This window comes from Mirounga leonina, unplaced genomic scaffold, assembly GCF_011800145.1.
Source record: "Mirounga leonina isolate KUSES-001 unplaced genomic scaffold, KU_Mleo_1.0 Mir_114, whole genome shotgun sequence".
Taxonomy (NCBI): Eukaryota; Metazoa; Chordata; class Mammalia; order Carnivora; family Phocidae; genus Mirounga; species Mirounga leonina.
In genome coordinates, this window is record NW_023270265.1 from 23908353 (window position 1) to 23925389 (window position 17037).

General features: G+C 40.6%; 1 protein-coding gene across 5 annotated transcripts in view; it reads right to left on the bottom strand.

The window, feature by feature from the left end:
* Positions 1-17037, bottom strand: part of MMS19 (MMS19 homolog, cytosolic iron-sulfur assembly component) — a 32492-nt gene that overhangs the window by 12219 nt on the left and 3236 nt on the right. Inside the window, exons 2-8 of one of the 5 annotated variants that reach the window (XM_035026349.1) lie at positions 7862-7910; positions 5388-5488; positions 4517-4602; positions 4059-4133; positions 3576-3645; positions 3072-3200; positions 2919-2980 (exon numbers count right to left, since the gene is read on the bottom strand). In XM_035026349.1, the coding sequence (XP_034882240.1) occupies positions 2919-2980; positions 3072-3200; positions 3576-3645; positions 4059-4133; positions 4517-4602; positions 5388-5488; positions 7862-7910 (572 nt within the window). Of the gene's footprint in view, positions 1-2918; positions 2981-3071; positions 3201-3575; positions 3646-4058; positions 4134-4516; positions 4603-5238; positions 5256-5387; positions 5489-7861; positions 7911-17037 lie in introns of those variants that run through there. The other 4 variants (XM_035026362.1, XM_035026355.1, XM_035026371.1 and 1 more) reach the window with 4 other exon arrangements.

A 17037-nucleotide genomic window follows, 5' to 3' on the forward strand; every position in this document is an offset into this window, starting at 1 on the left:
TGGCCAAGTTAAGCATGGGTTTTACATTTTTTTCTTCTAATTCCAGTGTAGTTTAGTGTTAAGTTAGTTTCAGGTGTATAATATAGTGATTCAGTGATTCTACATATTACTTGGTGCTCATCAAGATAAGTGTACTCTCAATCCCATGATTTTTAAATTTTTAAATGGCTGGGGGAAAAAAAATCAAAAGAATATCTTTTTTTTTTTTTAAGATTTTATTTATTTGAGGGGTGCCTGGGTGACTCAGTCGTTGGGCGTCTGTCTTCGGCTCAGATCATGATCCCGGGATCCTGGGATCGAGCCCCGCATGGGGCTCCATGCTCGGTGGGATGCCTGCTTCTCCCTCTCCCACTACCCCCTGCTTGTGTTCCCTCTCGCTGTCTCTCTCTCTGTGAATTAAATGAATAAAATCTTAAAAAAAAAAACATCTATTTTGGGGGGGCCGAGGGGCAGAGGGAGAGGGAGAAGCAGACTCCCTGCTGAACTCAGAGCCTGATGAGGGGCTTGATCCCAGGACCCTGAGATCACGACCCGAGCTGGAGGCAGACACTTAACCGATTGAGCCACCCAGGCACCCCCAAAAGAATAATATCTTGTGACACATGAAAATTATATGAAATTTAAATTTCCATGCCTATAAAGTTTTGTTTTTTTTTTAAGATTTTATTTATTTGAGAGAGAGAGACACAGTGAGAGAGTGAACACAAGCAGGGGGAGTGGGAGAGGGAGAAGCAGGCTTCCTGCTGAGCAGGGAGCCCGACACCGGGCTCGATCCCAGGACCCTGGGACCATGACCTGAGCCAAAGGCAGACGCTTACCGTCGGAGCCACCCAGGCGCCCCTCCATGCCTATAAAGTTTTATTGCAATACAGACACTAGCACATTCGTGTCTATGACCATTTTTGTGTTAGAACAGCAGAGCTGAAGAGTTGTGACAGAAATGATACAGCTTGCAAAGCCTAAAATAGTCACTATCTGGTCCTTTACAGAAAAGTTTGCCTGCCCCTGCTCTAGAATGAGCATATATGCATAGTGAAAATCAAAGAAACCCTCAGTTACACTGATGTGATCCACTATGATAATGGCATATGGCCAAAAGGGATTGATAGGACCATAAAGAATATATCTTTAGTGTAAGAGAGTTACACGAAAGCCAGGTATCTCTTATTTTAATTGACAAGAGCTTTCTGCTTCCCATATAGACTGCAGTGCAGAAGAACATACAAAAATCTGCTTGAGGGGCACCTGGTTGGCTCAGTTAGAGCATGCGACTCTTGATCTTGGGGTAGTGAGTTCAAGCCGCATGTTAGGCATAATTTACTTACAAAAAAAAAAAAACCCTGCTCAAATAAAGAGAAACTCTCCTATAATTATCTATAACTTTTTTTTGCCTAGAATATCTGAGAAAATGGATAAGCAGTTGGGAGCAGTGATGATCTCTAAAAGGAAAATGGGTGGTTGCAGTAAAGGGGTATAAAAGGCTTCACCCCCCATCCTTTAAATGTTGAATCATGCTCACTCTATTACCTTTCAAAAAAGTGAATGACTTACTCTTTCCTGCCCTAAAATTATAAATGCATATATTCCAGCAACTCCACTTTTAGGAATCTATCCTACTGTTATATCCATATATATGTGAAACAATACATGTATAGGATATATAAGTTGCAGCATTGCCTGTAACAACAAAAGATTAGCAACAATCTTTATCCCATAGAGGACTAGTGAAATTAATTAGGTATTCACACTGAAAGGAATACTACACAGCCATAAAGAATAAAGAACTAACTTATATACTGAGTATGGCTCTCCAAGATACACTAAGTGAAAAAGGCCAAGTACAGGAAAAGTGTATACATATGCTGCCACTGGTAGGGGTTGGGGAGCATTTGTTTATATATAGATGAAAAAGTTCTATAAAATACAGACTTAACTGATAAAACTGGTTGACAACAGAGAAAGAAAGGATGGTAGACAGATTTTTCACCTTTTTACAGCATTTAGATTTTGGATCATGTGAATGTATTATCTTTTCAAAACAAACAAAAAATAAAGCAAAAACAGAGAAACCTGGTGGCCTAACAAAGAGCTTTCAAGATTTCAAAGGCATAAGTTCTTCTGAGTTCGAAATAGTGATGACCACTACAGAAGAGATGAAGAGAATTTTAGGAGAGGTGGCCCCAAGGACTGTGGTGTCAACTGGAATAAGCTGGGAAGCAAGTCCCTGCAAAAAAGATGGCTGTGTAACTTTAAAAGCGCTAAGAGTCAATACCCAGATGTTACTTGGTGTGCTGTGATTTAACTCCTTTCATTTCTTTGAAACCACTAATGCTTGCAGTACACATACCCATGCACACCCATAGAGTGGTGCGACTCAGTTTTTGGAAGTAGAAGGGATATCAAGATGCAGAGTGGGAGGAAGGTCCAAGGGGGTCAGAGCATGCTGTGCTCAACTGGGTCTTGTTTTGTTTCTTTTGCCTGAGATCACCCCTCAGACTCCAGGATTATATCCTATCATTCCTCAGAAACCAACTGAAATCCCATCTTATCTGTGAATGCCTTCCTACTCTTGCTCACACTGAACTTGGTCTTCTCTGAACAACTATAACACCACTTGTTTTGGTCCATAATCTCATATTGTTACTTAATTGTTTCAGCTTTCAAGGGCAGGAACCATGTTTTACAATCCTGTAGCCTGAGGAGCCCCCAAATACCCACTGAACTGAATCCTTCCTCTGATGGCAAATGCTTCTCCATTTCCCAGTTTACTAAAACGTAAGCTCACGAGGGCAGGGAATGTCTCCTTTGTTCATTGCTTCAGTGCCCAGAACTGGACCTGACTCACAGGAGGACTCAAGGAATATTCGAATGAATCAATGAATGAACAAATGAATGAATGAATAAAAGGGGCTACTTACAGGGGTAAAATCAATAGGGAAGTAACAGGACGTCACTTCAAACAACTCCTCCACAAAGGGTCCTAAGGTAACAGAGAAACAATGAGGTCAACTTAACAATTTTCACTCATCGGACAAGCCCTAACCAGTTAATTCAAAGCTGTAAGGACGTACCCAGGCTATAGTCCCTGGAGATGAGGTCATGGACAATGCGGAAAGCCACAAGAAGATTTCGGGGATCCTTTTCCCCATCCATCACCTGGATGAAGCCAAAGGTGAAGTCCGCTCCAAGGCCCTTCAGCTCTGGGGAGGAGAGAACAGGTCACTACCATCCCTTGAGATAGAAAGCTGGGCTTTCTTCTGGCTTGTGTTCTCCCTCTACTATTGCTAGCCCACCTTTGCTGCCTCCCAGAGCACACCCTTTTTGTTTTCCTATTCCAAGAGAGTACACAGTGAAGAGATGTGCATCAATATATAACCATTAGAGGTAAGAATTTAAAATATTAGCCCAAACTCTACATTCCTTTACTTGGGACTGAGTGGACCCCCCCCAGTTTCCCTTCATTCTTTTCAGAGTATTGGGTCTCCTATAGGACTTCCAGGCTAAACAGAGTCCTGATAATGGGGCGAAAAGGATATGCTTGCTTTTCGGACTTGCCAAAGAACTCTGCCTCTTACCTTCTTCGCGGGTTTGCATGAAGTTGGTGATGATACTGTAGACTGTGTGTCGGTCCATCTGTGGCAGGGACTTGGGGGTGGGAGAGACCGGAACTAAGTAAAGAAAGTGCTTAAAGAATACCTAAGCTGACAAAACTACTTCCTGCTTCATAATCTCTAAGTGGACAGTGCTCTTTATACTAGTATAAGATGAACCTAAGAAGAAATGCAGAGAAAGGCTATGGCTATTGGCTTAGCAGTTACAGCAGCGGGGCCAATAACCAAAACCTGTCTGCTTTACTTTCTTCAGGTGTGAGAGGACACAGGTCAGACATAATGGCCTGGCTCCTTCTCCTTATAGAGTAGCAAAGACTAGCATGTAAACATGGTCAAAGACCTGAAAAAGTTCAGGACTTAGAAGGCAGTATTTTTTTGCCACCTAATCCTTGTCATATATGTCAGGGCTGGAAGACAGAGAATACAAAAGTGACTGTCTTCACTCACCTGGACGTGGACTTCCTGGAAGATAGCTTTAAGCACAGAGACAGCCAGCCCTGGAGGCAGGGCCACACACAGGCTCTGGGGGAGAAAAGGAGATATGTGAGCACAGAGGGAATTCTAGCCTTGAAGACACAATCCCAGAAGAGGTATAATTAGCTACAGTGGGAAACACAACATCCAGGTTCAGGAAGAAGTGCTAAGAGTGAGAAATGCGGTCCCTTTTCTCAATCTGATTAATTCTCTGCAGCTCCTTCCACTTTGGTTCTGAATTCCAGTCCCCCCAAAATACTTTTACTCTCTAGACTAGAAACAGAAGTGAAGTTAGCTGACACTAGTTTAGTCCCACATTTGGGCATCTGCTCCTCAGCACTTGGGAGTCTCCCCGCCAAAGGACAGGACAAAATTCACTGGAAAAGGGCTCCTGCAAACATAGTATGTATTGAAAAAGAAGGAGAACTCACAAGTGCTCTCAAACCTTGCAGGACAGATGGGATCACAAGATGATGGTCCTTCAGCCGGTTCTCGTAAAATAGGATCAGGTGTACCACTGCACAAACCAGAAATGCAGCCATTATTTTACACAGGCTCCTTCCCAAAGTCTGTAAAGGCTGTTCCTGTTTGGGCTTCACTACAAATTTTCTCCTTCACTAAGAAATATGTCCCATGCCCTCCCATTTGAGAGTGCCTTGATCAGTTAGGAAAGTAGGTGAACATCTCTTATTATCCATTCTCACATAGGTCCACAGTTGAACCCACTTTTACCCCAGAACTTCCTTTCTATAGAACCGGAGTTGGCAAACTTTCTCAAAGGGCCAGAGTAAATATCTTAGGCTTGCAGGACAAAGTATGGGTCACAACTACTTAATTCTGCTCAACTCGGCTGCTGTAACATAAAAGCAACATAAACAAGAGGTAAACAAATGGGTGTGGTTATAGGCTAATAAAGCTTTATTTATAAAAACAGGTTGTAGTTTTCCTACTATGCTATAGAAGATAAATGTTGTTGGCTTTTTTCCTTGGGACTTCAAAGCACTTGATGTTTCATTACATACTCTTCCACTCTATGAAGTACTACTTTGTCCATTTTACAGAGAGGGGAAGATGCACTGAAAAAAATGCCTAAGGCTACATTTGAAATCCCAGTGCCTTCAGTCACGATTCTTATCATCTCTGCCATATATACCAGTGAGGAGTGAAGATGCTGAATTAGTAGTTCACAGATTCCTTAGGTCTTCCCTTCTTCCCTCCCTCCCTGTAAAGTTGGCTTGAATAGACGAGGAAGGCCTTGGCTCAGCAAAATCCAGGAAGACACTCCTACTAGTGATCCAGTACCTTCCTTCTCCAGGAGCAAGGACTGACACTGGAGTAGCACCTGTGACAGAAGCTGGATTCCTCGTGCCCGAGTTCGGGGTTCTGGACTTTCTAGAGAGGACCTGGGGGAAAGTAAGGATAGAGAGAGCCTGACATAACCCTGTTTACACTTTTTTTTTTTAAGATTTTATTTATTTATTTTAGAGAGACAGAGAGCGTGCGAGTGGTGGGAGGAGCAGAGGGAGAGGGAGAGGGAGAGAATCTCAAGCTAACTCCCTGCTAAGCATGGCACCTGCCATGGGGCTCGATCTCATGACCCTGAGATGACCTGAACCGAAATCAAGAGTCAGACATTCAACTGACAGAGCCACCCAGGAGCCCCATGTTTTTTTTTTTGTTTTTTTAAAGTAGGCTCCACGCCCAGGATGGAGCCCAACACAGGGCCTGAACTCACAGCCCTGAGATCAAGACCTGAGCTGAGATTAAGAGTCGGATGCTCAACTAAGTCACCCAGGCGCTCACCAAACTTTTGAAGGAATATTTTGAAATCAGTCACACTCACCCTTGGGCATGGAAGCCAGCCCAGGAAGGTATTCTGTAGGTACCTAGTATTACAGATAATAGTAAAGCCAGAGCCTAAAGACCCAATCCTCAGATTGACCTGGCATTCATTAGAGGCTCAACTGACACCACAGCCAACAGAAGTATCCATCTCTAGGCACTGACTGGGCATTGGGCTTACTCTTAGACGATAGTGACATTCCTCTGAAACAGAGCTTAGCAGCTACCCATAGGGCTCAACAGATGATGGGCAGCTGCAACTTCTACCAAAACAGGAGAATGAATATATTACTACCAAGGAAAAAATGCTGAGAGCAACCAAGGTCTTATGGGAAGAGAAAATCTTTGTAACTGGAAGTTTATAAAGTAAGATGGTCAGAATAAAGGTTTTAACTATTTAAATTTAACTATTTAAATTTGAATGGGAAAACCTGGACTGAAGCATAAGGTGACTTATCTTAAAATAGCTCTTACAGAGATTACATTTAAACACACTAGAAGAAATCTAAGCAAGTAAATGTATGAAGCAGAAGATTTCTGAAGGAGAGCTGACCAGGACATTTGACTGAAATCTCAAGGATAAGGGTGTCTATAACTAGGGGTAAAGGGGCAAAAATAAAATCACCCTTGACAGGATCCCCATAATAGGATCTTGTAGAAAGGACCCTGTTCAGAAGTAGAAAACTGTGCGTTTAAAAAAGGACTAAGGCACACAAATGCTCATAGCAGCATTATTCAGAATACCCCAAATTTGGAAACAACCCATAACCACCACCTGATGAACTGTTGAACAAAATGTGGTATATTCATATAACTGATTATTTTTCAGCAAGAAATGAAGCACTGACAAGAGCTACAACAGGGATAAACTTTGAAAACATTATGCTAAGTAGCCAGTCACAAGGGTTACATGTTGTATGATTCTGTTTATATGAAATTTCCAAAACTGGCAAATCGACAGAGGTAGAAAGTAAATTAGTGGTTGCCAGGGGCTGAGAAGAGGAGGGAATAGTGGCGCTAATGGGCATAGGTTTTTTTTTTTTTTTGAGGTAATGAAAATGTTCTAAAACTGATCAAAGTAAGGTTTGCAGAAATCTGTGAATACATAAAAAATGATGAACTTTATGATACATGAATTATATATATCATATATAAAAATTGACTTGAATTACATATCTGAATTACATATATCATATATAGAGAGAGCGAGCGAGCGAGCTGTGATTTTTTTTAAATGGACCAAGGCCACATGTGTAGAAAGGCCAAATGGTCTCTTACGTGGGAGAGATGCATTAATAGTGACCTACATTCCACCCCACCCTCCCAATTTTCTAGCTTTCTGCTTCAGGAGACAAGCTGGCTGTGACAGTTAACAACCTTTACAAACAAGACTTGTCAATTTAGATGGTCTACCAAGTATAAAAGAGGAGAAAAGCAGGCATCAGAGTATAAGCACATACCTCCTCTGGTGCTTAGATATCTGCTTTTAATACTGGTTTTCCAGCTGTTTCCCCAAGCCTTTTCCTATAGTGAGGAACTGGTGCAAGGTCAGCTTCCTGGCAACTACCCAGGCAGAGCCCACGAGCAGGTGTGAGTCAGATCCAGGCTGACCATAATCCCATGGGGGCACGTGGGTCTTTAAGAAGCACAGGAGGAATCCCAGTTCTAATTAACAGTTGATGGCCTTCAACCACCCATTTCACCCCACACCTGTGTGCTGATCCAGGCACTTCCAACACTCCCTTAGAAACTTCAGTCAGGTGGCGTGAAACTTATTTCAGGACAAACATAGGCTTAAACCGAGATACTAATACGAAAAGGGGGTGTTGGGCTACAGTAGGAGAAATTCAGGACCAGTTAGCTCCAGGAAAGCAGCAGTGTACAAAATAACCTTTTCAGAGTGCACAGGCCGGGTTAGAGAAGGGCGCTCTTACCCAAGGGCTTCCACCACTTGTAACACAGTATAGCTCCCAGATTTCACATCTAGAGGAAACAAAAGAAAAAAAAAACATGAAAAAACAAAACTCAGTCCTAGGGTTCAAAGGCTCTAATTACCAATGTTTCCTCCTATCCTAGGGTTTGTACCTTGGGGCCCACTATGCTCGCCAAGAGTCCCTTCTACATGAGAGGTATTACTATAACAGTTCAAACATGCCACTTCAACTGTAAAAATTGAAAAGGAAATAAACATATCATTTGTAAATATGGCTGTACACTTTGAAAATCCAAGAGAAATAATTGAAGAAATACTACAAGTAAAATGATTCAATAGGGAGTCTAGGTACAAAATTAATATTATGAAATTAAGAACCCTCACATATACATATATACACAAAATACCCTGTAAAATGACCTAAAGGAAAAAAGATCCTATATGCAATAGAAAAAAAAAAAGGGAGGGATGTGTGGGGGGGATACCTGGATATAAACTTAACAAAAAAATATGAAGATCTGAATAGCGAAAACTTAAAAGCACCAGTGAGGATTCACAAAAGAAAATTCGAACAAATAGAAAGGCATGTCATATTCGTGAAACACTCCAAGATGACATGCCTCCCAAAATAATTTTAAGATAATCTCTGCAAAAATACCAGTAGTTTTATTTTGGGGGGAACTAGATAAGCTTACTCTAAAGTGCAAAAAATAACACATAATTAGGCAAATTCTGAAAAAGAGTAATGGGGGCAGGAGGGAAAGTGGACCCTCCAGATATTAAAAAATTATTATAAAGTCACAATAACTAAATTAGTGTGTACTTTTGTGTGTATGTACTTTTGAATATACTTGAAGTTTCTAGAATAAAAGTAAAAAAAAACCCAGTATAATATGAGCTCATATTTAAACAAAGAAATCAATGGTATAGAAATAGAATAGAAAGTCCAGAAAGAGATACAAATACATATGAGAATTCTCTTCAATCCTATTTCAATTAATAGGAAAAACACAGACTATTCAATGAACGGTGCTGGAATGATGGGGTAAATATCTGGAAAAAAAATCTTGGCTCTGAATCATTCATCAAAGTAAGCTTTTCAAATGGATTAAAAAGATATGAGAAAATTCCTAAGTATAACATAAAACTCAAAAGCCATAAAAAAAAAGTGGTTAAAATCAGTTACATTAAAAAAAGTACATTTTCTGCAGGGAAAAAACAAACAAAAATACATCATAAGACCAACTGAGAAAACATATTTGTGATTCTTATACCAAAGGGCTTTTTTGACAACATATAAAGAGCTCCTACAAATCAATGAGAAAAAGAGCAATAGGGAGATGAATGAATAAAGAAGATGTGGTGTATACACACACACACACACACACACAATGGAACATAACTCAGCCATCAAAAAAATGAAATCTTGCCATTTGCACTGACGTGGATGCAACTAGAGGGTATTATGCTAAGCAAAATAAGTCAATCAGAGAAAGACAGTTTTATGATTTCACTCATTTGTGAAGTTTAAGAAACAAAACAGAGGAGCATAGGGGAAGGGTGGGAAAAATAAAACAAGACGAAATCAGAGAAGGAGATAAACCGTAAGAGACTCTTAATCATAGGAAACAAACTGAGAGAGGGGACCTGGGTGGCTCAATTAGTTAAGCATCTGCCTTCTGCTCAGGTCATGATCCCAGGGTCCTGGAATTGAGCCCCTTGTTGGGCTCCCTGCTCAGTGGGGAGTGTGCTTGTCCCTCTCCCCAGCTCCTGCTCTATCTCAAACAAATAAATAAAATCTCAATAAAAAAAAGGAAACCAACTGAGGGTTGCTGGAGGGGAGAGGGGTGGGGGGATGGGGTAACTTGGTGATGGGTATTAGGGAGGGCATGTGATATAATAACCACTGGGTGTTATATACCCAGTGAATATGAATCACTGAACTCTACCTCTGAAACTAAGAACACACTATATGTTAAGTAACGGAAATTAAATTAATTAAAAAAAAAAGGTCAACAAGGAATTTAAAAACGAACAAAACCAAAAAATGAACAGGCATTTTACAGAACATACCCATATTCACCATAGAAATGCAAATTAAACTATATAAAAACTTTGTTTTTAACATACTAGATTGGCAGAGATAAAAAAAACTTTGTAATACACCTATGTTTGGTGATGGTATGCAGAAATAGGCACTCTTATACATTGTAGGTGGAGTATAAATTGGCACAACCCCTTTAGGGAGGGCAATTTGACAATGTCTTTAGTAAAAATTACAAGTGTACATATGCTTTAATCCAGGGAATCTTCTCAAAATTTATCCCAAATACTTGTAAAAGTGCAAAATAATGCATGTACAAGGTTATTCATTAGTTATTTATAACAACAAATGACTTTCAACAACCAATGGCCATCAATAAGAAATCAGTTAAATAGGGGTGCTTGGGTGGCTCCGTTGGTTGAGCGTCTACCTTCGGCTCAGGTCATGATCCTGGAGTCCCAGGATGAGCCCCACATCGGGTTCCCTGCTCAGTGGTGCGTCTGCTTCTCCCTCTGCCCCTCACCTTGCTTGTGTTCTCACTCACTCACTCTCTCTCTCAAATAAATAAATAAATAAATAAATAAATAAATAATCTTGAAAGAAAGAAAGAAACGAAACCAGTTAAATAAATTACAGTATATCCATACAACGGAATTCTCTGCAGCCACTTAGAAAAAAAATGTACAAAAGACTAAATGTGTGTGTGCATACACACTGATAATGGGATATGATCTAAAAGCAGGGCAGTGTCCATAGACAGCATACATCTACTAAGTGCACAGCATTGTTTTTAATGGATGGATGGATGATCGATCGATCTACCTATCTATCTATTTAGAAGATAAAAGGAACTAGTAATATTGGTTGTCTCCAAGGAGGGACACTGGATAGCTAGGGGACTGAGAGGATGTTTTATTTTGGAATAATTTTAGAGTTAGAGATTAGCATTGGTATATGACTATTAAACTCTAGGCTGTATTTAGATTTTACCAGTTTTTCCACTAATGTCATTTTTCTGTCTCAGGATCCAGTTAAGGATACCGCATTGCAATTAGCCACTGTGAATCCTTGGTCTCCTCTGGTCTGTGAAAGTTTCTCAGTCTTGTTTTTTATTACCTTGATATCCCAAAGAAGTACTTTATAGAATGTCCCTCAATTTGGGTGTGTTGGATGTTTTCCTTATGTTTAGACTAGAGACATGGGTTTTGAGAAGAATAACACAGAGGTGAAGTGCCCTTCTCATCTTATCATATCATACCATACCAGGGGTACAAGATATCAATAGGACTTACTTATTATTGGTGATTTTTACTCTGATTACTTGGTCAAGGTAGTGTCATCCGGGTCTCTGCACTATATTATTATTTTTCCTTTCTCATACTCTCTTCTTTGGAAGGGAGTCACTCAGCCCCACTTACACTCAAGGGGGAAGAAATTAAGCTCTGCTTCCTAAAAAGAGGAGTATCTATATACCTATCTATATTATGTGGAATTATTCTGTAAGGAAGACTCATTTCTTCTCCCCATTTATTTATTCAGTCATTTATTTTACATCAGAATAGATTCATGTATATTTATTTTACACTTCAGGTTATAATCCAATACGAGGTTATTTTGCTGTTCAAATTGTTCTATCTTTGGCCATGGGGAGTTTTTTTAGGTTGTCTCTTGTCCCATCCTTTTATTATTTTTATAAAGTTTTATTGGAACACAGCCAGCCCATTATTGTTTGTTTGCTTTTTAAGTAATCTCTGCACCTAGTGTGGGGCTTGAACTCACGACCCCGAGATCAAGAGTCACATGCTCTACCAATTGAGCCAGCCAGGTGCCCCATCATTTTATTTTTTAAGTACTTTACTTTTTTAGCACTACAAAATACTACCATCTCATCCTGTAATTTCTTTGTCCCAGCTGTAGAATTTGCCTTTTCTCCAAGAAGCCTAGGTTCCTTTTATTGGAGAATGGTATTACAAACCAAGATCTGGGTGTGACTGTGCTTGTTGCTATTGGGGTACCATTGCTCCTAGGCCTTCCTTAGCAGAGAGAGCTGGGAAATATATGTATGTATTAACCTATGTTTACCTACATATCTTTCATTATTTTTCTATCCATATATATTACAGTAAACATAAAATATTAAAGTCTCCAGCTCTAGTCCAGGACCACAGGGTCCATTCTAGCCTTCCTCCTTGCTTTTTTTTTTTATTTGTAATTTGTTTCTCTGACAGTGAGAAATCTGGTTCCTATTATCTACCATTTATTAGTTTTTCAACCCTAGTATAGCTATAAATTACTTTCAGAATTGTCAATCTCTGTGAGAAACAGATTTAGTAGAGTGCTGCAGCATTTGTCTTTAGACTTACAGTTTCCAGACAAAATATTGTTTTAGCGAGTCACTTAGATCAGCTCTCCCCACACCTTTAGTGAGGACACATCATATACTAGTAATACAGTAGATTGATTTGTCACAGTCTGCATTCCATATTGAGATAGAAGGGAGACTTTTCTGTGTATCCTTTTGTACCTTTTAAATGTTGTACCATGTAAATATATTACTTATTTTTTTAAAGATTTTATTTATTTATTCGAGAAAGAGAGAGAACATGCGAGCAAGAAAGTGAGAGAGAGCATGAGCAGGGAGCCTGATGCAGGCCTGATCCCAGGACCCCAGGATCATGACCTGAGCCGAAGGCAGACGCTTAACCAACAGAGCCACCCAGGTGCCCCATATTACTTATTTTTTAAAATACACTTTTTAAAAAATATTTTATTTATTTATCTAATTGACAGAGAGAGAGGCAGCATGAGAGGGAACACAAGCAGGGGGAGTGGGAGAGGGAGAAGCAGGCTTCCCACTGAGCAGGGAGCCCGATGCGGGGCTCGATCCCAGGACCCTAGGATCATGACCTGAGCCGAAGGCAGTCACTTAACCAACTAAGCCACCCAGGAGCCCCTAAAATACATTTTTTAAAAAGATTTTATTTATTTATTTGACAGAGAGAGACAGTGAGAGAGGGAACACAAGCAGGGGGAGTGGGAGAGGGAGAAGAAGGCTTCCGGCCAAGCAGGGAGCCCAATACAGGCTCAATCCCAGACCCTGGGATCATGACCTGAGCTGAAAGTAGACACTTAACGACTGAGCCACTCAGGCACCCCAAAATACATTTTTTTCTTAAGTAGGCTCCATGCCCAGTGTGGAGCCCAATGTGGGGCTTGAACTCACGACCCTGAGATCAAGACATGAGTTGAGATCAAGAGTCAGACGCTTAACCGACTGAGCTACCCAGGCACCCGTTTAAAATACATTTTTAACAGCACAACAGTAATTCACATAGATCTATCAGGACCATCTTGGGATATATTCTCAAGGAAGAAACAGAGAGTAAAAGGTTAGCAATCTTCCTAAGGGCTTGACTAACATAGAGGAGGAGTTCTAGCTCAATAAGGTGTGGCAATCAGGGAATTACTTCCAGCAGCCTGTTGTGGGTCCCCAACCCACCTAAATCTAAATGCTAGACCTAATATGTTAGCTCTCACCAACACGAGACGTTGGCTAGAGTGAAAGAGGCTTGAGAAAGCTCCTAAACTTCCTGTTGTCCTTAAGTCTGTGGTCTCAGAACAAAGCTGTGAGCAGAACTGGGTAGATAGAGGCTCACGCTGGTACTAGAGTAAGGCCAAATCGACTGAGAAAAGGAGTGCTCTAGTCAGGATTCATAGCTAGTGACTGGCACCAATTTAGACATCAGGCACTTTTAGCCCTGCTCGTGCCAGGGTGTGGAAGGCCCAGCTGCTGCCCCTGCTCCTGAGAAAGAGCCAAGGGAAAAAATGTGCAGGCTGTAGGGTGGGGGAAGGGAAAACAGCCAGACTAACAGGACAAACCAAGGAACTGACAGTGTTGGGCTCTGTACCGAATTCCTTAATGGCAACACTGAAGTGAACGGAGATACTCATTTCTGGGTTATACACTATAAAAGAGTATTGCACAATTTGGGAAGGTGGAAAAGCGTGCCTTTTTGGAACCTCTTGGCCACAGCCCAGGAAACTCTGCTGAAAACCCTATCTAAACACTAAATTTCTGGGGCGCCTGGGTGGCTCAGTTGTTAAGCGTCTGCCTTCGGCTCAGGTCATGATCCCACAGTCCTGGGATCGGGTCCCGCATCGGGCTCCCTGCTCAGCAGGGAGCCTACATCTCCCTCTGTGCTCTCTCTCTTTCTGACAAATAAATAAATAAAATCTTTAAAAAAAAGATTTTATATAATTTACATACAGTGAAATGCACAGATATTAACAGTACAACTTGATGAGTTTTAGCAAATATATACCCTGGATAATCAACACCCCAATCAAGATGTTAACTATTTTCATTGCTGGACAAAGTTACTAGTCAATTCCCTCTCCTACAGGTTGACTCAAATTTGATAAATAAAAAAGACTTCTTCACCATGAAGCATATAGTATTATGAAATGGCTGCTTTATAATTACAAATAAACACCCATTTGCATGTGATTCCTTGAATCCCTGTATATGGGTGAACCCTCCTGGCAGAGCCTTTTTGGTCTGCATACTTTTCACAAGGATCCTATCTTGAATTAATGCAGCTCAAACATAAAAGACAAAGTGAAGTATAAAAGTAATACAAAATTAGAAAAAAATGAAAACACGTTATTTATATTAGCTGTATAGCTGTCACACAATAATAAATGAGAGAAAGAAAGTGGTGAGTATGATGACAAAAAAACTAGTATTTTGAGGATGTTTTCCCAAAGGTAACTAAATCCAACATTTTATTCTAGTTCTGTTGACTCTACCTCAGAAATGTTTTATTCTTTTTTTTAAAGATTTATTTATTTGAGAGAGAGCATGCATGTGTGTGTGCAGGGGGGAGGGGCAAAGGGAGAGGGAAAGAGAGTCTCACGTAGACTCTGCACTGAGCACAGAGCTCAAGGTGGGACTCAATCTCACGACCTGAGATCAGGACCTTGAGCCGAAAGGGAGTCAGACACTTAACCGACTGCACCACCCAGGTGCCTCAGAAATGTCTTTTAAATGACTCTTCCTTTTCATCCCTATAACCAGACTATCTAGCAAGAGTCCTCTGCTTTTTGGTGTGCTAAAAAATGTTCTGGAATTTTTAGATAGTGGTGATGGTTGTGGAACATCATGAATGTTAAAAGCCAATTAACTGTACACTTAAAATGGTTAAAGTGAATTTTTCCTCAGTTTTTTAAAAAGGGCTTTTAATTCATCCACATTCTATCTAGAATTACCTCCCTAAAATACACAAGTACTTCTCTGCCCACCAATCTCCTTTTGCTCCTTACTGCCTAAGACCTGACTCCTTGGCTTGATGTCCTTACAATTTAGCCCCCAAATCACCTCTAGCCTCACCTTTCATCATGACTCCTATCATTCAGTCAAGTCCCAACATATCAAGCTCTTCCATATTGTTACTCCTGTAAATGTTCGCTTGGTTTGAAATGCCTCCTTCCTGCCCTTGTCAAAATTCAATTCTTCAAGACCCAGCTCAAATGTCAACTCTTTTGTGAAGCCCTCCTTGATTCCCAAAATCAAATTACCCCCTTCTGTGTTTCTCCCTAATTCTTTAACAAAATCGTCATGTGTACTTGTTTTTATTTATTCATTCAACATTTACTAAGCACCTATTATAAATCAGGTACTGGGTTAGGCCTGGAGACAGAAATATAGACAGGGAGCTCTAAGGAGCCCTGTCTGTTGGGGCAGAAAGACATTTAAAACAATCACAGCGTTAACAAGCTCAGTGTTACCATAGTGATATAAACAGAGACTTAGTTAGCATAAGAAAGGAGTAAAATTCCTGGGTTATGAACCATCCATCACTAACTTTAAGTGATTCATTCTCTTAACACTGTAAGTTCTCCCAAACAACAAATACCTGAATATCTGGAAGTACTGTTAATTATGCACTTGGACTCCTGGGATAAAAGAAGCTAGTAAATAGTTAATTTTCCTAAAGGTAGTCTCACTGGCATTAAGGAAAAACAAGCGTTAAGTTCCTTTCATAAGTAGACCTAAGTTTTTCCAGCGTGTCCAAGATATACTCTCTAAAAATGGACCTACCAGAACCTCCTAACTACCCATACTTCCCTCAGCAGGGCACCAGTTCATGTGGAACACTGAGGAGTCATCAAAGAAGTATTTATATGAGACTGGCAGAATGCACAATCAGACCTCTGTCTGACCGAGTTGCAGCCTCTTGAGAATCTGGAGGAGCAGCCAATGGAGGAAGGGCAAAGGACGTGAAGGAGCAGGAAAGAGAAAAATCCCAAACAGGACTCCGTTCTAATCAAGCTTTCAAAATGCCTTTTCTGCTGAGGATGCTACAGACATTTCACAGAACTGTTTTATCGTTGTTTAACAATCTTACGGTTTCAGGAACAGTGGTTCCCACTAAAGTGGGAAAATACAATAAAGACCAAAACGAAGGAAACCCCAAATAACTGAAAGGAAGAAAATTTATATCCCTCAACATGTCCAAACCTCACACTCTTCAAAATTAGTTCCTTCCCAACCTCCATTTTTGGACAAAGAAACTTCTCTCTTGCTCATCCTCAGTCTCAAAAGCTTGGGGTCATCTTGGAGTCCTCCTTCTCCTTCAAGCCCTGTAACTAGTTAGGCCTCAAATTCCACAGATTCTTCCTTTAACATCTCTCATTCCATTCACTTACATAGTTTTTTACTGTATACTTACTTATGCTAGTCTCCAGGAGACTCGGGTGGTAGGCATAGGATAGGATGTGGAGAGAGATACAGAAATAGCTACAACACAAGTCTTCTACTAAGTGAGGGGTTATGAACAAGTCTGCCTAATAAGTGCTAATAAATGAGTGGTTGAGAAATAAATACCACAAAGATTTTGAAGTGGGAGATGATGTCTGGCTGGAGTAATCAGGAAACACTTGGGGGGCAGGCAGTGAGCACTCAAGCTGGGCCTTGAATCTGAGGTCTAACTTTGACGAGATGGAGCTAGTGAAAGGAACTGGGAAGGAAAGCACTCAGGGAATAGCAAATCCAGGGAGCTCTAAGGACCTGCCACTAAAGGTCCAGGAGGGGACTGGTAAGAATAAGGGCTGGGCCAGGTAGTGGCAACCTT